This window comes from Triturus cristatus, chromosome 2_1 (assembly GCF_964204655.1).
Source record: "Triturus cristatus chromosome 2_1, aTriCri1.1, whole genome shotgun sequence".
In the NCBI taxonomy this organism is placed as follows: Eukaryota; Metazoa; Chordata; class Amphibia; order Caudata; family Salamandridae; genus Triturus; species Triturus cristatus.
Genome location: NC_140581.1, coordinates 780,954,334 through 780,978,252, shown reverse-complemented (window position 1 = coordinate 780,978,252; position 23,919 = coordinate 780,954,334). Strand labels below are relative to the sequence as shown.

Below are 23,919 nucleotides of genomic sequence, written 5' to 3'. Positions count from 1 at the left end.
ACATAGGTTTGTTGATCTTCCTGCATGCTCCACGTGTGCATGCTGAATACAAAAGTAAAAGCCTTTTACTTATCAGTGCTCGCTCTTAAAATGGTGTACATGTGCATGCTTTTACTAGCTATATGTTTTTACATTTTTCAACAAGAAATCTATCCATCACAAGGGAACTTAGATGGGTACGTGCACCAGAACAAAAATAAGGAAAAACAAGAAAATAAATTAACAAGTTCATCCTTGCAACTTACCCTTTCCGTAAGGTCAGAGCGCTCCTGAAGCTTGTAAGTCTTGGAAAAAATTAGCCTGATGATCCAAAGAATTAGAATTCCTTCCAAAATTAGATGGTAAGCAGGAGCCTAGAATGATTAACAAAAAATAAACATACTACAAGTTATCAGCTGTATTAAACCTCCTGGACAGACAGGGTACTCGCTTGTTTCCGGTTATGCAGGTCAAACATAGGGCATGTAATTTGTTTTGCAAAATGAAATCACATGTACACAAAGAGTGTCAATTTGTCAGAATATAGCAAACGTCAGTTCTGATTTATTTCTATTTCAGACGCTGCACAATGTTGACTAAGACATGCCGAACAGGAAGGCCTTTCATTTAATTTGTGTATGATACAATCAAACTGTACGACACAATCTTATTACCAAAGTTAGATGTATCCATTTTAAGAAACACTGCTTCCTAGATTCAATTAAATCCCTTTAGAGGAACACTTATTTGCCTTTTTACTGGATAATGTGTGTCTTTTTATTGTGATCATGGGTTCCGAGACATCTTTTCCTAAAGGGAAAGTCGGGAGCCCGGTTTCAATTTGTTGTTGCAACCATATTCTCCCAGGAGAAGTGTTGTACTTGATTTCCTGCTGCTCAGCCAGTATGCAGGAGTGTGTGTGTGGAATGTTGGAATGCCTGGTGGACTGGGGTGAATGACAGAGTGGGCTGAGCGGCAAAGATGCTGCTCCTGGTGGGGCATCTTAACAGCTGAACTGATGAACAAACATCCTTTAACTTATATATTATACCTCTACTTATGTTATACCTCATGGCTACAATCCATCCTTTCAACATTGGCGACGAGGATGGGATACATGTGAAATAAGACGCGTCAAGGTATCAAAAATGTTAGCAATAAATACTTATGCCACCTATGAGCTTGAAACCCCACTTTGGCCAGCTGTACTGGGACAAACAAACAAACAAAAACACACACACATATACACACACACACACAAAAACACCAAAACACACTACAAAGAATCCCAATAAATATTCAGACTGTCACCGGCACAAACACAGATAGCCTTTCAAAACGTCTAAACCTAAATCTTTGCATCCACAAATCCCAAGCCCCTCACATAGATCATTCCCCCACAGCTCAAAATAAAGACCCAGATCATACATGCATGTTGCTGAGAATTCTCCTTGAGCCAGAAAAGTGCCAGAAGTGCAAAGTCATGGTTCATTTTGTAGCAGTGTGGAAGACAACCAGCAAACTTCAAGTGACACAAAGCCTCAGCAGCCACAGTGATGCACACTCGTCCCCATAGTCCCATCTTTACTATCGCAGATTATGACCTCACAGGCCATGAGACAAAGCTAGAAAATGTAGTTGGTAAAGTGCCCACCCCTTATCAACTTTCCAGACGCTGCAGTGTCCGAGAGCCAGGCACCAGGAGTGTCTCTGCACCCACCCTAAGACGGCGCACCAAGGACAATACCAACAAGTGCTCTGCACAAATGAGAGCAGTAGGCTTGCAGTTGCTACAAGGAATGCAGCTGACTGAACAGCCCAAGCTGTGACTTGAGCTGTGAGGGGTGCCAAGTCCCTCTGATATTGAGCCCTAGGAAATCTGGCACGTCACTTAAGATACAGTGGTGAGACAAACTACACAGGGAATTCACTGAAAGAGTGGAGAGCAGGCTAATGAACACAAAAACGTGCCAAAGAACCTGCGTTTGAAATTTATCCAATATAGCTACTTACATCAGACTTGCCTTTTGAGGGCAAGGATGGCTTCAATTTACCTGGGTACGATGAACAGTTCAGACAACAATGTTGATTTTAAATCACATGGTATGGGTATGTATAGTGATCAGGCAATAATAAATAACAATAACTACCCTTACTGCCGAATTAACAGGCAAAAGATTGGAAGTAAACCCAACGGTGTATCTGCTGGGCCACATGCACAGATACTAGAAAGCAAAACCTACCTGTTGGTTTGTTGACCTGGTTTTAGTTCTTTCATTGAATGCATAGAGATCACAAAAGTAATATGCAGGTGATAAGATTTCCAACTGCTCCCTAAGCAGTTGTCACGGACATGGGCTCCTAGTGTGTGGGTGGACCAGGGTTTTACTACTGGTTCAAGATCCTGCTTTTTGTATGCAGAAGACCACACATGCAAACATGGTTAGATGTTACTGAGAATAGAGGTCTTGTCAAGCTATTTTCTTCTTTGAAGTATATTTTTCAGAGGTGTTCTTTTCTGTGCCAATTTTAAGTTGAGATTGCTTGGATCTTATAACTCTTTTGGTCTGTCCAGTAAACGTGACCAGGTTTCTTGGAGGAAGGCTTGGAGTTTTTTCAATAAAGGGTGAACAAGGAAAGAACTTAAGAGATCTGGGAATATGTGAAGGAAGCTGAAGGATTTTGTTTGTTGTGGCTCTTGATTCAGATCAGATCTCCTACTAGAAAGGGATCAAGAAGAGCCCGAGATCCTGATATTAACAACTCTTGGGGAGAGAGTTAAGACATTTTTACTGGACTCCATGTAGGGAATGCAGGATGTCCCTAAGAAATCAGAAAAGGGTGGAGAAGGAGGTAGCAGCCATCCTTACAGCTGATCTAAATATTGATAAGCAGATGCTCACCAAAAAAGGCATCATCAGGACTCTGGATGAGTGTACAAAGGGACACGACATTTTGTGCATTTATAGTCACACGGGCATGGTTACACAAGACATTTAGGAACTCGTCTCTTGAAGCTCTGGATACTGCCATCAATGGAGTACAACAAGACAATTTATGTGAAAAGGCACATCTCAATGCAGCCTCTATGGAGGCTTAGGAGGTCTAGCTTGACCACAGGGTTTCCTTTGAACTCCGATCCTCCCTACATCCGAACAACCAATGCTAGTTTAGCAAGTTAGGGGTGGTGACTAGGTAAATTGCACGACTCAGGAAAGATTGACTGACACAAAAGCTATAATTTTCAAACTGGAAAGAACTGTCTGCAGTCTGAGAAACCTTAAATATATTTTAGAACATTCTGAAACATCACTATGCACTGGTTCAGACATTGAATTGCCATACATTGACAGAAAGAGGGGACTGAAATATTCTTCCCTGAATCTGGTTACATTAGGGATGGGAAATCGGGTGGAAAAGTATCTCTTATTCCTAGCAGACATATATATTTGGGTGGCGGGGGACAATTTTTTAAGCAGATGCTTAGCATTGGAAGTTTCTAACATCCTGAGATAGGTCTCTCTCACGGAGGGTGTTTAGAGATGCCATAGGTTCGTATAAATGTTCTTGAATCTCTTTGCTTCTCACGACAACTCACAACTGGAGAACTTTCGTGCACAGTTTCCAAACCAAAGGGCATGGAGGGTAGATGATCTGGTGAATCAGTGGCCTCACAAACGTCTCTATGCCTCCCCTCTATTCCCAAACTCTTACTAAAGATCCAGAGAGAGAATGCAGAAGTGATGAAAGTGCTACAGTACTGGCCATGGAAATCATGGTTTCCTCTTCTTCAGTCAAAGTCTCTTACCTTCTTGGAAGATTCCTCTATTTCTCTCTCCACTGGAAAACCAGGGTTCACTTCCGCAAGATCACTTGACTGTTTTGTTCTGGAAGTTGAAAGTATTGGGTTATGAAGTAAAGGATTGCTGTTCATCTAGAATCTGTAATTTAGCAGTCTAAACGCCATTCCACTTTGGCAGCATATTCTAGTCCATGCAGGAATTTTCAGAAATGGTGCTTAGAGAAACCAAAGTTGTCCCATAGATTATGAAATTGGTGCGGTTCTGCAGTATCTGTTGGAAGGTTTCAACAAAGGCTTATCAGTGGCACCATTTGGAGCTCAAAGGTCAGCGATAGGAGCATTCAGAGTATCATAGGGAGATTCCTCAGACAAATCTGACATTTTGTTTTCAGAGAAGCTTTATATCTAGACCTGTTGTACTACTTTCTGCCTTGGGGCTTGCCTTTGGTCCTACCTTAAGGCTTCACAAGGGTTTCCCTTTAAGCCTTTAGCCATAGAAGAACTTTAGTGGCTTACACTGAAGGGGGTCTTCCTTGCTGCAATAACTTCAGTCAGGAGAAGAAGAATCAAGAGTATTATTGAGCAAAGTACTATGCTTAAGGATTTTTGATTATGGAATTCTGTTAAGGACTGACTCCGGTTTTTCTGACTAAAGTTCCTGTGTCTCATTGAAAGCAGGAAACGTCTCTTCCCTCTTTTGCTTTCCTTATCAGTCATCGCAAGAGAAAAACATGCCTAATTTTTGGGATGTAAAGGAGAGCAGTTTTGGTATTTTTAGATCGAACCAAGGATTGCAGGAAAACTGATCACTTGGTTAGTGAAGTTAACAGGGGTAACAAAGCCTTTGAGATGTCCAAAAGTAGGCAAATGAGGAAAACCATTTCTTTGGCTTATGCGATTTCCAAAATTCCTATTCCTGAGAAGATTTACGGTAGAGCAACAAGAGGTATAGCAGCCTCTCAGGTAGAGTAGAATAGTGCTTTCTGTAGAATTTGTACTCTTCAGCCTGTCTAGCGTTGGTATGTCTCACAAGTAATAAGTAGGACAAGAACATAGGGAAAATGCTCGTTACTTACCAGTAATCTTCATTACCCCTAGTCCTTAACGTTCATTCAGTCTGCTCTCCCTAGATCTGCTGGCCTCAGAGAGCTTGGTAGCTCAGGAATGTTTGTGCTCAGGATGAAGAAGCATGCCACGGTCACATCCACTCCTACTTCCTGGTTTTAGTCCTGTGAGAACGTGGGCTCACCTCATGAGTAATGACTTGGACATGGATGTTAAGGAGTAGGGATAAAGAATACCGGAGCACCTAACAGCCTCTTTGAAGTCATTTTGAATGGGACTGCGAGATTCCAGCTTTGTTTTTTCACACTTACACAACCTGATGGTGGTCACCACAGGGGCTCATTGTCAGTGGCCATGTCCAATTTATTTGTATTTTGCATTGTCTTACAAACATCGATTTTTAGCCCCAGCTGAGCTACACATCGCTGTATAGCAGATTACATAGGCGTAGGAAGTGTGAGGGACACGGGGGATATAGCCCCCTCAGATTTTGCAATAATGTGGATGCGGGGGGAAAATGAGGGGGATAAACGACCTTGCAGTTTAAAAAGACAGTGATGCAGCAGTCCCAGTTTAAAGTTAATTCTTTTTCAGTGCATTAAAAGCATGGGGGGGGGGGGACTGAAAAACAAACAGTTTAAAACAGGCTGCTGACTTAAAGTTAGCATGTCTCTCTTCCCAAATGCAAGAACGCAATGCCCATTGCACTAAAGGGACCTCAGATCCGCTGCCACACCCATCTCCTGTGCTGTAGCCCGGGCAGCTGTTGCTTCCAGGACACAGAGGATTCTTATCTGATGTGTGCGCTGGACTTTAGTACTTAACAAGCCATTCAAAGGTTTTTCAAAAGTACAGGAGGCTTTTTTTATTTTTATTGCTTCTTGTATCCTCTGCGGACCTTCAACTCTTCAGACCACTTGCAAAGGTGTCAAAGGCTTGGTGATGACAGATAAACAGGTATGAATGGCCCAGTTAGCATATCTCTCCCCAATGACAAACACACTGCAGTAGTACCTTGTCACACTTTATTACAAAGGAGAGATCATGCAAATTTCCTTTAAAATGTAAGCGAACAATACAGTTACAATGTATTGTTATATCAGCATTTCTATAGCGCTTTCTTAACCCTTGTGAGCCCCAAGGAGCTGTAACGAATATTTATGACAAAATATAAATGTTAATGACTTTCTTTTCTTAGCACCTTGGACCCATTCATAAGATACACTATTTAATAAACTATTTAAACAAAATCTTTAATGATAAGTTATATTCTGTCATCAGTTTCTATAAATGATTTTATTTAATGGCCTTCCTTGTCCATCTGCTCAACCTCCACCAAGTAATAGTTGTGTTTAGCAAAGTGTATTGTGGGTGCTGCAAGTACTGTTCTGTCGCGCATGGTCCGGCATCAACGAGGCCTCCACCCTCCCCAACCACGCACCCAGCCACGTCCATCCACCCCCCCTTCCTTCAAAGACATAAGCGATGCACAATCCTTTTGGATTAGGGGTCATACTCATACGCAGTAACCTTTAATATATACAGCTTCATATACACGTGTATGTACGCCTAACCTTAGAGACACTAGACATCCTATTTCCTACTTCTATCTGGACATGTTCCTCCATACCCCAATTTATGTCCTTGAGTGAGATCATGACTGATCCCAGGGATAGCTCCCTGGTCTAGGCCCACACTCCCACACTCCCCCTCCCCCCAAAGACCTGTAGTGGGTTCCTCCTTAGGGGAGTACCTCAACTACCCGCATCCTCCCCTTGGGGTTACACCTGTGCAGGGGACCCATCTGCCCACCAGCAGGCACTCGCTACACCTATCACTTCTTTGCCCCCCTCCCCCTCCGGCACCTCCCCCCCAGGGCCAGTGCTAGCCTCATGTCCACTGTGCTTGCGCTGGTGGTTGGCCAGTAGGGCAAGATTCCAGAGATCACTCCTAACACCTACGACAACAACAATCGACCTAGAAAGGAAAAGGTTAACAAAGACAAGTACTCCCACAAAATGAACAGCATAACCCCATTTGCTATGGGGACCAGAAATTCCTTGTACTCCGCTTGCTGTCTGGCGAGAGCGGTGCGGGCAGAACTTGCAAGGCCGCGGGTGGGAGCGAAAGACCCTAACCGCCTCTTTGCCCCCCCTTTTATGGGCGGGTCTTCGTGGGCCTTCTGATGCACACCCTGGAAGCACCCAAAAGTGCCTCCGCGTTCACGTCACCGCCACATCCAATCGCCACCCGCCGTGCTGAGGGGCGACAGCGATCCCCAAGAGGTCGGCCCAGCGAAATCGCCATGTGTGCAGCTCCCACGATCTGGGGGAAGCTTCGCCATTTTCCTTCTACAGAAGCTGCTTTGAGGGCGACTGGGTGATCTGACAGGCTTATGCATTGTTTGCACTTCTGAAGGTCGATACCCTTTATCTCATACGAAAATAGTCCTATCATAGGCCACAAGGCACTCACATTTCTATCCCATCCATACATGGGAATCAGTCAAGAGCAACCGGTCACTCCTTTTCACCTCAAATTCATGCATAAGAACAACACAATCACATGGTACAAGCACAACTTTGATCACCACATACAACATATATACAAACTTTGGGCATTAAGACGGTAATAATGAGCTGAAACCTTTGCTCATACAGTGTTATGATTTGTAAAAATGTCAATATAATTAAATAATACCATCACAATAAGAGTCACATTATGCAGCATAATTCTCTTTTTAGTGTTGCATAATTTAGTCAATGCAGCCACATAATTTGGAAGTCCCTGATCTGTGGGAAATTCATAATTCGGAGAATAAAGCTCAGTTTTTTAATACGGGGGTGGGCGAGGCAAATTAACACGGCGAACTGAGTCGTAACCGATCCCAAGGTCTGGCTCAGCTCTTAGAGCCTGCGCATGAGCACTGAAAATGTTTGCCATGAAAATCATACACCGAACATCACTTAAAATATGATAAACGTGTCTTCAAGCCCCTTGTCCTGCCAGTGTTGCACACCAGCGGTGCAAGGGGCGTTTAAATAAGCCCCTTTGTATTTAATGTGTCACATTTTAGCACTACACTGAGAAGTATGTATTACAAGCGAGAGCTTTTAAACAAGAACTTAGAACCATTTCTGTCCTGACAGTTTTCATGTGAATCCTTTGTGCAGCCCACAGTCTTATAAGTAGAGCAGCATTATAGTCTATTAAATGAAACGCCATAGGTTTTGCATAGCTGGTACTCAGAACTCATGTATTTGAAGGTGCTTTCATATACAATAGCGAAGAAAAAGGAAGATGGGTAAAATAAAATATTTACCTAATATCACAACATTTGGTTACGTGGGGAAGTCATGATTAATCTTAGTTTTCAGGTTTCACTTTGTACGAATCAGCCACTACATTGGTATTTATTTGCCTCTCCTTTTTACCTCAAATGTTAATGTTTTGCTTTACCTTTTTAGGTCTCACCTGAGCCAGCGCTTTAGCGCTGCTCTGGTGAGAGTTTTAGTAAGCGGGATCTGGAAGCGCAGACTAGTGGCTTTTCAGGCCTCCAATTACAGTGCATGCGTGCCGGGCGCGTGCACCATTTGTCAGTCTGCCTGATCACTTTCGCGGCCGCTTTGATGTTCTCAGGCCACTGAGAACATCAAAGCGGCCGCGATAGTGCACACCATTTGCCAGCCTGCATGTTGCTTCTCACATCCACCCCCCTCACCCTTCCCTGTGTTGCTTCAGCACTCACTGCTCCCCCCCCCCCTGCTTCCATGTTACCCCGTGTGGCTCACTTTCTCTTTCACGGCCGCGCGGCCATTGCTTGTTTATCTTTACAAACGAGCACAATGACTGGAATGTTGCTTCATGATATCCGCTTTTTTGCCTTACTGTTGCTAAGTGTGTTTTTCTGTGGTTTACTCCTGAGTAGCCGGTTGGAAGCAGGAGTGGTGCGCCCAGCCTCCCTACGCACATGTGCCTTGTTAGGTCTTAGATTACCTTCAGTCACTTTTAAATCTCACTTCGGAGATGTGGTGCGTGGGGTCTGCATGCAGTGCGTGGACGGTTGTGGAGGTTTGCCGTTTTGTTTTTTCGGTAGACATTCCACACGCACACTACTCCAGGGATGGTTTGGCATTCATCACAGTGCCATGTCCACACTCTCCTTCGCCTTCCAGATTCTTTCAGTGGGTTTTTTTGGCAGAAGAGGGTGTTGGGATGTGAACTGGGCTAGAAATGGTGGGGTCTGTTTATTATAGGTTTCTTTGTAGAATTCAGTTGGAGGTTCTGTGTGGCAGTTGCTGCTGGGGAGTTGGAGTTGACAGGCAAATAAAGGCTTGCTCTTACAGTGTCCTGAACTTCCTTTCAGTGGTGACGAATGGCTGTCAACTTAGGCGTCTACATTTTCTTGGACTTTCTGTCCCACTGTGCAAGGGGTCCAGCACCCCATCAGGGGGCTTTTGGCCGGCTGTGCTACCGGCAGTGTTGGGCATCTGGGAGTCTTTTGACCTATGTGCCGCGTCCCCAGCAATCACGCTGCCTCCAGGTGGGTGAGTGTAGCATCACCAGTGCTCCGACACGCCGACTGCTTTACCGGCCGGTGACTGTGCTGTCTCCAGGTGGGGAAGCGCAGTATGACCAGCGCTCCAACGTGCCAATTGTTCCACTGGCCTCAAGACACGCGCATACGCGTGTGTGCTCAGTGGCCATTTCTTGACTGCAAATTGTCCCGACGAGCGCATTCAAACGCTCGCGCACGCATCTCGAAGGCCATTTTCGAAGATTAGGAACCGTCCCAAAGCATGTTCTACTCACTGTAGAAACACACACACTGCTTGTGCAACGTGGCAGCCATCTTGGGACAGTGTTAGTCATCATCAGTATGATCCCCGGGGACATTTTCAATTGGGAAGGCCTGCACTAATAGGTTGTCAGGCACTCCTGTGAATTTTGCGTTATTGGACAAAGTTAAAGAGTTAGCTTGCATTAACTGTCAATGACAGGCACACCCGTATTAAAGCACAGTATGAAGCCTCCACCTAGTAATGCATGTTGTTTGGACAATTTGGTATTTGCCAATATCACTAGCAACAGGTACACAACGTCTGTGATAGAGTTGTAATTATTTTTGGCACCTATTAATCCTACAGGCGGTGTGGCAGGAACCCACCCATGTAAGATCACCTCATGGAGAGAGTATTAGGTCCACAACCATTTCTCCAAGTACTAGACACACCTCTGTTAAATTGGCAACAGTGGAAAGAAGGCAGTGAAGCTTATTTAGAAGCCACTGATGGAGAAACGTTCACTTCTACAAAGAAAAAAAGCACTTCTGATATACAATTTGGGTTCTGAAGGTAGAAGCATATTGAACAAGCATTGGCATAGCCAATAGGTCTCGCCTTTGGGACCTTATAAGTGTTTAGCCATGCAACAGTTGATGTTGGTGCACCAAGGATATAGTACTGCATAACTAAATAAATACTTATAACGTCCCAAAGGCGAGACCTATTGGCTATGCCAATGCTTGTTGTGCATGAGGTTAGAGTACGGGTAGCAGGCAGGAGCCTCATGAAAGTTTGGCTTCCTACAGGACGCCAATCTGAGCCAGGGCCCGGCTTAAGGCTCAAGTCTGGTTAAGCTTTCAGCGGTTTTCCCACCTCTAGGTTAATGGTTACTTTCGATACCTGTATGTATTACCAGTTGGTGAACTGGGAACAAGTGACTTGTGTGTTTATAGACCTATGCGGTCCCAGCCGGACAGTGAAAGCACTGTGTATGTAAGACAATTCAAAAATGTATTAGATACTTTACACATATAAGACTGACTGCCAGAAAATGTGCAGAAAGACTCATGGCTGCAAGGGCCCGTCCATATGAGCTGTGGGGCCACTCCTCCCACCTTTGTCCCCTGGCAAGAAGAGGGTCCATCTGGCTGGGTAATAGTCAGCCTGACACACATGCTTCTTGTTCAGGCTAGTTGTTCAATAGGGGTGGTACGGTGCACACCTTTTTCTTCTTGTTTTCATTTCGTTTTTGTCCATGCTTGTCTTAGTGCGTGCTCGTCGTTATAATGCCCTGCCCAAATGGCACCTGAACTTATGACAACATGGGTAAGTGGGGCAACATCTTGCCCCAAACCAACTGCACAGCCTTTTTATGTCCCACCACTACGGCAACCAATTTAGATTATTCCTTCATTTTAAAGCAACATTTTAACAATGTAATCCTTTTTTGTGTGCCTTTCATTACATTCAGTCTTTGCTTAAATCCACACGCGGATAACATCCCGTCAAAAATGTACATCTCCTTGAGGCAAGTTAAAGAATCCGTAAAGTTTTCTCTTCTCTAATCTTTTGAAACTTTACGCATGTGCAGCACTTCAAAGCATACATACAGTGGTCAAAATATTAAACTATGCTAAAGTGTAGTTTTTGCACAAAAGAGTGCCCTTGCACTACAAAAACCTATGCTTTACATCACACACACCCATGCACGAAAGTGCATGACTGTTTGCATTGGTGCATGGCAGTCAAATGTGCGCCAGCACGGGGAGAGACAAAACCGGTGTCACACCTTAGTAGATGTGGTATTTTTTTACCCTCTCCTATTGATGCAGGAAAGCAACCTTGGTTACTGTGCTATGCTGTATTCAAATTTTTGAATGTGCTCCTCAATGTTTAACTGATTGCAGTGCTTTCAAAAATTTATTTTTTAGAAAGACACATTTGGACTGTACCTAGTGGAAACCTTACTAGGACTGGTAACAACCTCAAGAGTGCCTTTCAAAAAATAATAACTGACATCAAGAAACTTAAAATGATTATATGGATTAAAGCCTGTAGTGGCTCCAAAGACGACCTTAGATTTGTTTAATAACCAATCATCACCCGCACTCCTCTTGTTTTGCATATTTCCTTATACTGAATATCTGTGAGCATCTCCCAAGCCAGTGACACATTTCTCATTGTTTCAAGCATCTCACGACATAGGGTACTCTGTGTCTCACACAGCAAGCTTTATGCGTTTGTATGAACTGTCACACACACGCACAGACACACACACTGTAGCTCATTTTTCCGACCATGAGACACACACACACACACACACACACACACAAACTGCATCTAGTTTTTAAAGGCATCTCACATACCAGGGATTATGTATCTGTTTCTTTCACATCAGGTTTGTAAAGCATCTATCTTCAATACACACAGAGTGCATCTTATTTTGCAAGCATCTCATACAGCAGGCATATTTCACATCCGGTTTGACGGCGTCTTCAGCTATTCAGTTTCTGAGCACTCTTCATTCATGGCATCCATCTGCACTAATTCTTCCTGTGGAGTGGACCACAAAAGTTTAAAGGTTTTTTTATTGTGTTTTATATTTTGTGTGGCGTTCAATGCATATAGTGCCTCAATCTCCACCTTCTAGCCACAGGACAGCAAGCAATACACTTCAACTGTTTGTGGTAGTATCCTCACACCCTCTACTCTTCCTGTACAATGCTAAAGCAAATGGCAGCAAAGTAATGTGTTGAAAATATGATTGACCATAAGCACACAGTTTTTCTGTGGGGAGGCTGGGAATCATTCATTTTCCTAGTTCCACATTGCCCACAGCACTGCAATCATGGTGGACTAGGTTCTGATGAAAAATGCCCAGAAATTGCCGTCATGGACAAATGCACTGTTGGGAGCCCTAGAAGATTTGAATGCAGTGCTTAGTACAACATACTTTCTTTTAAAGGAGAAACTGGGATTAGAAATCTTAAATTTCTTTGACTATAAGTCACATATAGGACCACATCTAGTGGAGTTGTGCAGTCTGCTAATGCAGCGAGTTGCCGACTAGAGGTCTGGTCAAGGTTTTTTTTTAAAGCATTGTTTTTAAGCGGATGATGACGATGACGACGATAATAATAATAATGATAATTTGGGTTTTTGATTGAGTGGTATAAAAATCCTTCTCAGGCAACAACCACAATCCAGAGTACAATTTAATAAATTAAATGAGACCAAAATGACAAAAATCCAAATCAGTTGAATCGGAGATATGCAATTTTAAAGGCATAAGTAAAAATAGCACCAAACAGTAGAAAGCTCCAATTGTGGGGATATGGTCACTAGACCGGTACAACGTCATACGTTCAGGCCGACTAAGACGGAGTGCAGACCTTATACAGGGACCAGGTTAGTTCAGCTGAATAAGGTTACTTTCTCATGTGCAGAGGTTAAAACTTCAGGATTTCACAAGAAGAGCTCACCTAATGCTAGCCAAGGGTCCAAGACCTGGGGAGACACCTCTTGGGGATCAAAAACTCACTCCTGCACAGGTCTGCAGGGCTCAAGCAGGTCCAGTTGCAGACCAGGTACAGGCAGGGCCAGTTACAGAAGATCAGCTCAGCAGTTGCAGGGAGGCCCCTTAAGTTTGTTTTGTCCATAGAGTGTAGACAGTTGGTCAGCCACCTGACCCTTAGAGTCACTCTGGTCGTTCTGGGTTCAAGGAGATGGCCCTCTCTCTTTCAAGCAACAAGGCAAGACTCAAGAAGCAGGGTAGTCCACAGGAGAACAGGGCAGGCCTGAAGCAACAGGGTAGTCCTGTGGTAGCAGCAGGGCAGTCCTCAAGCAGCAGGGCAGTGCCCAGGACAAGGCAGTCCTTCTGTAGTCTTCCACAGCTCCAGCAGTGTACTGAAGAGTTGGTCCGAGGGTAAAGTATTTATAGCTGGTGCAAGCCTTTGAAGTGGGGGAAACTTCTAGATGTTCCCACATCTGCTTCTGGAATTTCATTACTTACCCAGTCCAGGCTCCAAGGCATCTGAGGTGACAATAGACGGGTGTGAAGTTCTTTGTAAGTGTGCTGAGGCAGCCCCTTTGAAATGTAATTGAGCCAGGGAACAGCTCTGCTCCTCCCATTCTGCCAACACCCAATCTCCTTTGTCTTACTGTCTGGGAGGAATATACAAATGCCAACTACACCCAGTCATGTGACCCAACTCAAAGGCACCAAATGATTTATTTGCGAAGAATTATATAGCACTGGCTAGACCCAGAGGTATCAGAGCGCTTTAGATGAGGATCAGAGCGTTATAGGTTACATCAATTACAGGTTTCAAGTAAAGACATAGGAGAAAACAAAAACATGAGATGCGGGGGGAGGGAAGGAAACAAGGCGACGAGGAAAACAATGTCAGATGTCCGGCTGGGTAGGTGTCGGACGAGGGGGTGAACCAGAGCCAAAACTCCTCTATAGCTGTATAGGATAGCTCCAAAGGGCATCGGCCAAGGTTGCTCGGGCTCCGAGGTAAGTACCAATAGTTATGGTATCCGCCCAGGGGGATTGTCAAAGGGGGGCATTGTCAAAGTTCCATCGAGAGGTACCGGTCCTGGTGTTACTGGGAAACGCCGTCCTCTACGTTCTCCAGCTAGCTCCCAGGACAAAAGTAGTGAGAGGAGAGGTGGAAGGGACAGATTCCAAGGTCAGCAGATTGTAGGACAACCCATCGTTCTTGCCTTCAAACCTCTTGGCGGGGGTGAAGCTGAAGAGAACTGGTGCCTAGAGACCTGATCCTCATCAGAATTTAGTCCTCTATAGCCCCCCACAGCGACATTGTAGATTTATTCTGGGCGCCATTATAGAGTCAGGCAATGTGATGGACCGCTGGCTCAGGCGCACTTCAGACCGAAACCCCTTCCAGTGTCTCCACCATCTGCAAGGGAATCACTGATCCCCAAGTTCTCCGGGGCTTCCCAGTCCAAACTTTTGTGCCTTATAGTGCTATCTTGCTGATTTCTCAGTTGGGTGCCTGTGGTCTTCTCATGGATAGTTAGATTGCAACTCTTCATGCTAAATGTCCCCAGTGACGGCCATCTTGAGGTCAGGCATAAGTAATTGCCCAGGATTGTCCTCACACTAGGTCCACTTGTTTCTCCTAAAGTATCTCAGGGGGCCCCCCCCGTATTCCGACCGCTTCATCAGGCGCCTCCCTGGGCGCACCATGTGGAGATTCCCCTGCGGAGCATTTCGACCGCCATCTTGGGGTCAGGCGGCACGGAGGGAGGGAAACCTCGCCACACTCGGTGCAACCCCTCCTCTCGCTATGACACCCCACTGGCTTTGGGGAATGTAGGAGATTGCACCCCTGTTGTCACGCCACAGTCGCACTCACCCCCTCCACCGCACTCTGGATCCATGCTGATGATGGCTGCTGACTTCCCTGGGACGCTCGTGTCTAGTCCCGATGATTAGGACAAGAAGATGCCAACTTTCAAAAGTTGTTTACAACCACAGTCTAACTGAACTTATTAAACTATTACAATGTTTTGGTCAACCGCCAAGTAAATTAATTGTCTTGGCCTGTGTATTCACTCATAACCATTTTTACAATTCTTATATACACTTAAACATGTCATAAGGAATACATTCTAACAATTTGTGTACAGTTAAATCTACTCCACCAAAATGTACACCGTTTTTTCCCCACTTCCAAGCTGTAATTGTGAAAGAACATAATTCTCAACATTTGTCTATAATTTACAATGAACTAGCAAGCCCAAAACAATTAAAACAGCGTTGGAACCCCTAAGAGACTTTTACAGCGAAAGGTTCACAGCATAGAGAATCGCAGAGATGATAACCTCTACATTATGTAAAAACTGTTGACTGGTCATATGAGCGTTATTGAGTTTTGTTTTGCTTTTCATGCACAAATTATAGACATATGTTGAGAAACTGTCATTCTTGCACAATTACGCTTAGTAGTGAAAAACTGTGTACATTTTAGTGGAGTAGATTTAAGTGTACAAAAATAGTTTGAATGTGTTCCTTAGGACATGTATATGTGTATATAAGAATGGTAAAAATGGTCAATGAATTTACTTGACCAACAAATGGTGATGGTTTAAAAGGTTCAGCTAGACACTGGTTATATACAAGTTTAAAAGAGGCCCAATTCAACTTTATAATAAGGGCCCAACACCCCAATACAAAACTTTCTAAAAGTGGCATTTTCATAATTGGGACTTAAAATCCAACTTTACCATTAGAGGGCTTTAAATTATAATTCCTTAGACATCACACTTGACTTTCCGACCTATTCCTAATGGAAAGTTGTCACTTTCTAAATGTAATAAGGTAAACCAATGTTATCCTATGGGAGAGGCAGTCCTTGCAGTAGTGAAAAATGAATTTAAGAGTTTTTCATTACCAGGACGGGTAAAACTTAAAAGCACATGGCCAACTTTTTAAATACACTACACCATGGCCTATGGGCTGTTTAGGGCCTAATCCGTAGATGACATACATATGTAAAAGGAAGGTTGAGGCCTGGCAAAAGTTCAATTTGCCAGGTGAAATGGCAGTTTAAAACTGCACTACAGGCTGCAGTGGCAAGCCCGAGACATGTCTTAAAGAGCTACTTAAGTGGGTGACAACAGTTGCTGCAGGCCGACAAGAAGCATTTCATTTACAGGCCCTGTGGACCAGCAGTACGACTTTGCTGTAAGTAAATTAAATATGTCAATTGGATGCAAGCCAATTTTACCATGTTTAAATGAGAGACAGAGCACAAGCACTTTATCACTAGTTAGCAGGAGGGTAGGCGGCAAATTGCTTGGGGGTGACCCTGCATAAAGGGCCAAGTCCAACAGATACTGATTTTATTGGTGCCCCATTGCCGACGATATTCTCACATTCCAATTCAATAAGCCTTTATACAACTAACTCTCCAAAAGTAGGCAGTCGAGGTCATAGAGGGATGGTGACTTCCTTACAGCAGGATACATTAATCACACTCAATAAAATTCAATTTTTGATTACAGCTCTATCTTTCAAAAAGACTGAGGGCTTATTGTAGAGAATGGCGGTATGGACTGAATCCTCAAAAATGGGCAGAGAGAGACACTCAAGACACCATTGCTCAAAACCGAGACATTGACCCTTTGCTACCCCCACCCGAGTTAACTGTATTATCAAGTATGTTTAAGTACTCTTCTGGACAGAACATGCAGACATAGTTTACAAAAACGCAACCATCAGAGAGTTTTCTTTATAATAAAAAAAAAAAGAAAAAATGTAAACATAGGTTGAGAAGATACAACAGATTATCTTGGCTATTCCAGAATCTTCCTTTAGGCTGAAAGAAACTTTATTGGTCTCCACCAGCTGAAAACTTGGTTAAGGTCAATTATCTCCAGAAAAGACTGAATCATGCCATACACCACATATATAAAGAGATTATGAAATAATTTCACATCTAAACAATGGCAGAAGAATTTGTCCTCCACACTCAACAGCGCGAGAAAATATTTGGCATCAAACAAAAGTTCAGGATTTAGTTATAACTGCCTGCAACAAAAAGAATGGTTTCTGATTAGTCCAGTTGCATTTTGAGGTTTATGAATGTTGCCAAGAGGATTGTGTTTATTCTTCCTTTTAAGGTCGTGCCTAGGCAGCGAATGCGCTGCTCTGCGAGGCATGCTGTATCCAGAATATGTGCTTAAAGCGCCTCCCATCTTTTCTATTTGCTCGTGTTAGTGCTTTCCTAAATGCCTGCTCTTGCTTGGTGAATATGCTTAATTAGTCCCGCCTTTTGGTGTTTTGAACACTCCCAGCCGAATGCCCCTGTTACGTATGGTCTCACTCTATTTTTTATCTAGGTTCCTTACTGTGCACTTTTTTTTGCTTTCCCTCGGCTTGTGTATCAGCACGGCGCTCGCTTCACAGACGTCGTGCTTCATGTTTTGGACGGTAACGCAATTCGGTGCTTAGCTGATGGCATTAGGTTTGCTCCTCGGCTCGTCTTTGGTCTGCTCTCAATAGATCCAACTGATCGCACGGGTTTCTGCCTCACCACGGTGTAGGGGCCCCCTCCTGAGTATGATGAACTCCACCTCCCTCACCACACCCATCTCACACCACCCACCTCCCTACAGTGTTCACGTCTCCTGCTGTCAACTGTCCCCCCTCCACTCTTTCGGGTCTGTCTCGCTCCTCCTCACTTGCTGAAAATCATGACTTCAACACACTGCTCTTACCCTCTCTTTCCTCTCCTTTATTTGTTCCCCTGTGTAATAGATCCAAAAAAGAAACTTTATGGCTGCAAATCTTGTCTTTTTCTGACATTTTTCTTTTCGAAAGTTCAGCCTCGGGACAAAGAGTATAAAAAAAGTTTCAAATAACAAACAAAAAAAAAAAGCAAGACAAGGTGGTTGCAATGTGGCCAGATTAGTTTTATTCACAACCCCACACATTAGCGCCACTTTACAGAGTTTGCCAGTGAAGCGCTACTTTCATTTTCTCATCTTTCATTGAACAACATTGTTTTCCCTGGGTAGGGAAGCACGCCATTCCTGGAGGTACTGCAATACCCAGTTGATGCGTAGAATGGAAAACATTCAATGTGATCCGTATCAGCTGTGTTCCACATTTTACTTCATAAAATGTGTAGAGCAGCTCTGTGTTCAGGGATGCGGTCTGTTTAACCCATACAGCATACATCTTGCAAGGATATAAGCAATGGACATTAAAAAAGGGTCCTTTCCAGGCCCTGTGGCCATGTCCTAAACTTTTCAGGTAATTGATTTTGGAATAATAGGTGCAAGAGGGCAACGGTAAACGGGTTGTTTCTGCTTACATTTCACATGCTTTATTTAATCTTGCTCTCCCTATGAATGTTTGCTTTTTCCCAGGATGTTACTTTTTTTCTGCCAGCATATTACTCGTCTCCCCTACCTTGTAACCTAATTCCCATTTTCTGGTTTTCCAGCGCAGAAAGGTCATACGAATGGCAATAGCACCATGAAAATATAACTCCATTGCATACAAAAAAACTAAAAGAGTTCTGACTTTCACATATGCAAGACTGATTGCATTTCAAATGCTTGCTTCTCTTCCACCCTTATTTGCTTGGTTCCTGAAGAGGCAAGGCTCGTGTTTTTTCCCCATATTTTCCTATTACTTTCCAAAATGCAATTAACAATATAGCATAATTAAAGACTGTGTACATTCCCTCTATTCTTGCTATTTCACTTCAGAACCATGAGACCGTATACATTTATTAAAGCCTGCGGCTCTCACACAACAGACACTTTCTACAGAACCAATGAAAAGTCCCCAAGGCTATCCTTGCCTCCCGCGCCAACCCCCGAAATGAAGTGTCTCCTACACCCCTGGCAGATTATCGCATGGCTCTCCCTAATGCAGAATAAACATAGTTGAACACGCACGGGTGTTTGTCCTCATTGTGAAGGGGCCAACCTCCAACCCCTCACACAGCAACATACATTAAAATGCAATGAGTGAAGGCAAGGACAAAAAAAACAGAGAATGGCAAAACATAATTTGAGATGGGAAGTCCGAAAACACCGGAGAGGAAGTGTTGAGATAAAAAAAAAAATACTTAGGATATCAACTTCTTTGGCAATACATGATGTCTTTAAATGTTGGACGTTATGATCTACCGCCACAGCCACCCACAATGTTTGACTGGGCGCCTACATAGCACTGCAGGTTGGTTACACCACCTAGTCAGTAGGCTACAAAGGTCACTCCCATCTACGAGTGAACGGTCCGTGTGCCACGTGACTGGTTGCTGAGCTACCCTTTAGTTAGCGTACGTTTAGTGTTAACAGGAGAGAAGCCTCTCTCCTTTTGACCACTTCCTTCGTTTCGGCGATCTCCAAATCCATGAACGCTCACCTCGTAAAATGCCTGAACCATCTCTACCAGCACCCACTGCTGCTCCCCGGCCGTAGCCATCATGTCCCGAAGCCGGAGTGTCCACAGTGAAGAACCCAAAAACTTCCGGCATTCGGCGACGAGCTGACGTCACGTAGCGTTGAGCGTCTCCCAAGACGCATCTCGACGCCAGGTGATCGCAAAGGGTGGGGTCTTGGAAATAGCCCATAGAACCAAAAGGTTACCAGACTACAAGCCTCTACTCTGTGAACAAGTGTGATTAACGAGGACTCTGTGTCTGTTTTCTCCATGCTAACGCTTTTGGGAGCAAACCTGGCGGCCATCTTGGAATGGAAATATTTCTTTCGTTTAGTTAAGCTTTAAGTATGCATCACTGCAGCCTTAGAGCTAGGTACTACCGTAAAAGATTAATTACATTATAACACTTGACAATATCTGATAGAAATTCCCCTCTAAAACATTCAGTGTGGCCTCTAAACTGTAGAGGAGTAAATAATGTATCCCATAATTTAAGACTAGACTTGTTTATTAACATCTATTGACCTACATTTCTGACAATAGTAGATGGGATGTTGAAATGACCAACATCCCAATGTCAAACTTAATGATATTGAATCAGGAAGAACATTTAAGTTTCCATTTTGGATTTTTTACTTTTATGTAGTTTGGGTTCATTCATAGTTGCCAACTGTCCAGTTTTTGCAGGGACAGTCCCGGCAAGTTGGAGACTGTCCCAGGTAATAATGTTGCAGAAAATGTTCCTCTTTATTGCACACATGTACACAAACAAGAACTTTTTGTCTGCATCACCCCGTGCTGCAGATAGAAAGTTCGTGTTTGTGTAGGTGTCCCGGGAGTTTACTTTCAAATGTTGGCAACTATGATAGTGCAAAAGCAAACCTGACCAGTTCCCATACTGCTGCAGCGTGGAATACAAAATCCCCCCCTCCGTCACAGACCAAAGATCTCACAAACACACTCAATCACTACATTCGATGGTGGGGCCCATAACACCAACATTCACTCTCTATCGGTCTGCTTTTCTCGGGAGATGATTGTTCCATCCGCTGATATGAAAGGAAATACCTCTCGACCCCAATGAGCAATAAATCTACATAACCCTCTACAACTCATTAGGCGTAAAATTCCAACTTTGGTACTCCTCTCATAGGTTGGTGATCGTTCAGCTAGTTGCTGGTATAGGTTGATTTTCTAACTCTCTACTCACTTTGCATTAATACATTTTCATAAATAAACAACCCAACTCAATTCTGTAATAAATCAAATCAATCTTTATCCAATTAATGCAGATTAAATCATTGGTTATTCAAGCAGTCGATCATCATATTTACCTATTCTGGCTAATTGTCGTTCTCTAAGTCAAATTCAGTCGTTCTATCACTCTATGCCCTTTTAATTCAAGAGTTCAGTTCATCAGGAAGTTGGGCATCAGCTCAGTTCGTCAAAGATTCAGGGAAACAGCTGTCCTGCAGTGTCACCGTCCTCTCCGTCAGCATAACGTCAGGAAAACGGACTAGCCATACAACCTCTCTATTCTACTGATTTTTATAGGGAAAATCGACATCATATTGTAACAAATATTGGTTTTCGCCTCTCCTGATTGGATAGTCCAAGATCGTATGACAGGGTTCTCACAAAATAATGTCTCTTAGGTCATTGGTCTTGCTTGTTCCGGTTCTAAGAGGCGTCTTATTGTTCTTTTGGAAAACTGGCTTGTTTCCCAGGACGTCCTTGGTGGGTACAGTCTGGTTAGGGTCAAGCCGAGGCCACTGTTGCTGATGTTAGCGCAGGCGCACTTCACCCAGAACCTCATGGCGGGGCTTAGATCACGTCGAGTACAGAAGGCGGCCATTTTACGATAGGCCCAAATGGTCAACTTAAGCAAAGAAACACAAAAATGTAATTAATACATAGAAATGACTAATAAAATGTTATTCCCTCGCTAATACCCATATGTGTGTGTATTTATCTAGCAGAAAGCAACACTCAATGCGAATTATACTCACTTTATAAGCACAAATCACAAATACATCAAAGAAGCAACATATATCATGCAATATTCCAATTGTCTATCATTAGTATGCGTACATGTTTTAGTTTACATATTAATTAGGCCATGCAAATGTAAATCCCAGGTGTAATTCATATATTAGTAAGATTGGTAAGTATCCACAACAAATCAATCAGTAAGATTACTATTAATTAATTAATCAAATTAATATAAACATGCAATATGAAGAGGGTATACAACATTTTTTGAATTACCCGCTCCAGCAATCCCCCCTTTGGTGATTTTATCACCACAACAATACAACATTTTTGTTCCCTTTTATGGAATTTTTCAAACTGTGTTCTTGCTCTTATTCATAATTCAGTTTCCCCTAATTCTTCTCTTTTTGTTGTTTTATACATACTCTCCTTCCATTCTTCCAATTCTATCTCTTCACATTCTCTCTCCTGTTCCTTGTCTTTCCTCCTCAGATTTTCTCTTTTTGATCTTTTCTTAGTTTTCTTATTTTTACAACAAATACAACCTAATCTTATCACTAATATTATGAAAATCACACATGTTAGTGGAAACAATATTTTACCAATAAAGGTACTACCTAACTTAACTAAGACGTTTTTAATCGCTGATATCTTCTTTCCAATCTTTTCCCAAACACCTTCAAACTCCAGTGGTGTAATTTCGTCATGCAATTCTGTAATATTGTTAATGTAAATTTTCAGATCTTTACTTTCATCAGGAATGTAAGTACAACAATGTTGAACTTTCAGCATTCCACTGACTCCACCCTCTTTTGCTAATAGTATATCAAGAGCAAGTCAATTTTGCATTACCATAGCAAGCATGGCAACCATTTCAGTGTTTACCAATAAGAATCCACCAGCGGTGCTTGTTGACAAGCGATCCACTACTGTTGATAATCTTCTAATTTTGTTTGCATTCAGAGATATTCCCACTGCTGGTATCAATGCTCCGAAAATGTCACCCACAATTTCTGCCCAAGATTCTCGCTTACTACGTACTAAATGATTACCTAAGCTATGTACACCATCTTCTCCTCTATCCATGTGAAAGATTTTTGGAAAAACCAGGCCTACGTAACATGTGCCATACCAATGGTCTGGCAAATGATAATATGCCCTGTTCCCACAAATAAAATACAGTCCAGGGAAAACTGGATCTCTTCCACCTTTAAATCCCCATCCACCCATGATTCGGTATGTATCATGGCACTCACTATTACCTAGAAAATAATTATCATATACAGTTTGATTTCTTCTAATACACAATTTCCCTTTCTGAGGGCAATCTAATGCCAGAGTTGGATTAGTTTCACCCTTCAAATGTTTTTCCATTTCTACATCCCAGACAGTTTTCTCCACTTTTCCTTCTGAACCCTTTCTTTGCATTTTCAGTCTCCTTTCCTCGACCATGTGTAAGAATGTCTTTTCCTCTTTCTTCAAACTGCAAGTCAAATTGTTTTTAAATATATATTCTAATGTTAGTTCTTTAGTTTCTAAGAAAAATTTAGCAGGTTTTACCTTGTTTAGTTTGTTATTAGCAGGCACTTGCGCAAAAATGTTATCTACATCTGAAAAATAATATTCAAATTTTCCCATCTGATAAAATAAACTAGCTATTACACTACATGTTATTCCATACGTTGCTGGAAGGTGATGATAAGTCACTCCCTCTGACACAGATGCAGGTAACTGCATGCAAATGTAGCAGTCCCTTACGTCCATTGTCTTTACATATTCATACAATAATTTTGAAAACACGTTATTAGAAAAATCATTAACAGACCTGTCTTTATGTAAATAATTATGATCTATTCTAGTCGGAACTACCCTTTGAATCTTCCCTATATTAGTTATGTTTTCACTATGTCCTTCTAGTGTGTCTAAAGTAACCTTGAAAGAAATTAGAAGAGCAAGTATGCTCCATAGAAGCATTAGTAATCCTGTACAACAACAACACATTTTACACCATCTTTTCATGAATGTACATCTACCTTTGCTACTATCTATGTTAGCCATCTTTGTTAAAATGGACCGTGTCTTTTGACTTAGCCTCTTCTACTTCACAACTAGTTTCTAACCCAAGGCTCCTAAACACTTACGTGGTTCTACCAGTTTCTACGTTTTACTTAGTTTAATATTTCTGCATTGTTAGACCTGTCAGCCCTTTGGGTGGTCCCTCCTCATCATTATTTATTTTGTCCCACTTTTGCCTCAAACCCTGTTTGAATTTTTCCTTTTTGGGAACCACCAGACTTTTTCGTGTTGCTACAGATTCAGGGAGCCATTTTAGCTACCCCTGAAACTTCTGTCTGAGGGCCTGGAGC

General features: G+C 42.8%; 1 protein-coding gene across 1 annotated transcript in view; it reads right to left on the bottom strand.

The window, feature by feature from the left end:
• SPTLC1 (serine palmitoyltransferase long chain base subunit 1) overlaps positions 1–19,701 on the bottom strand; it is a 341,715-nt gene extending 322,014 nt beyond the window's left edge. The window contains exons 1-2 of the mRNA XM_085632720.1: positions 19,544–19,701; positions 246–353 (exon numbers count right to left, since the gene is read on the bottom strand). Coding sequence (XP_085488846.1) covers positions 246–353; positions 19,544–19,606 — 171 coding nt within the window. The 5' untranslated portion in view covers positions 19,607–19,701. The remainder of the gene's footprint in view (positions 1–245; positions 354–19,543) is intronic.
• Between the last annotated feature and the right edge of the window lie 4,218 nt (positions 19,702–23,919).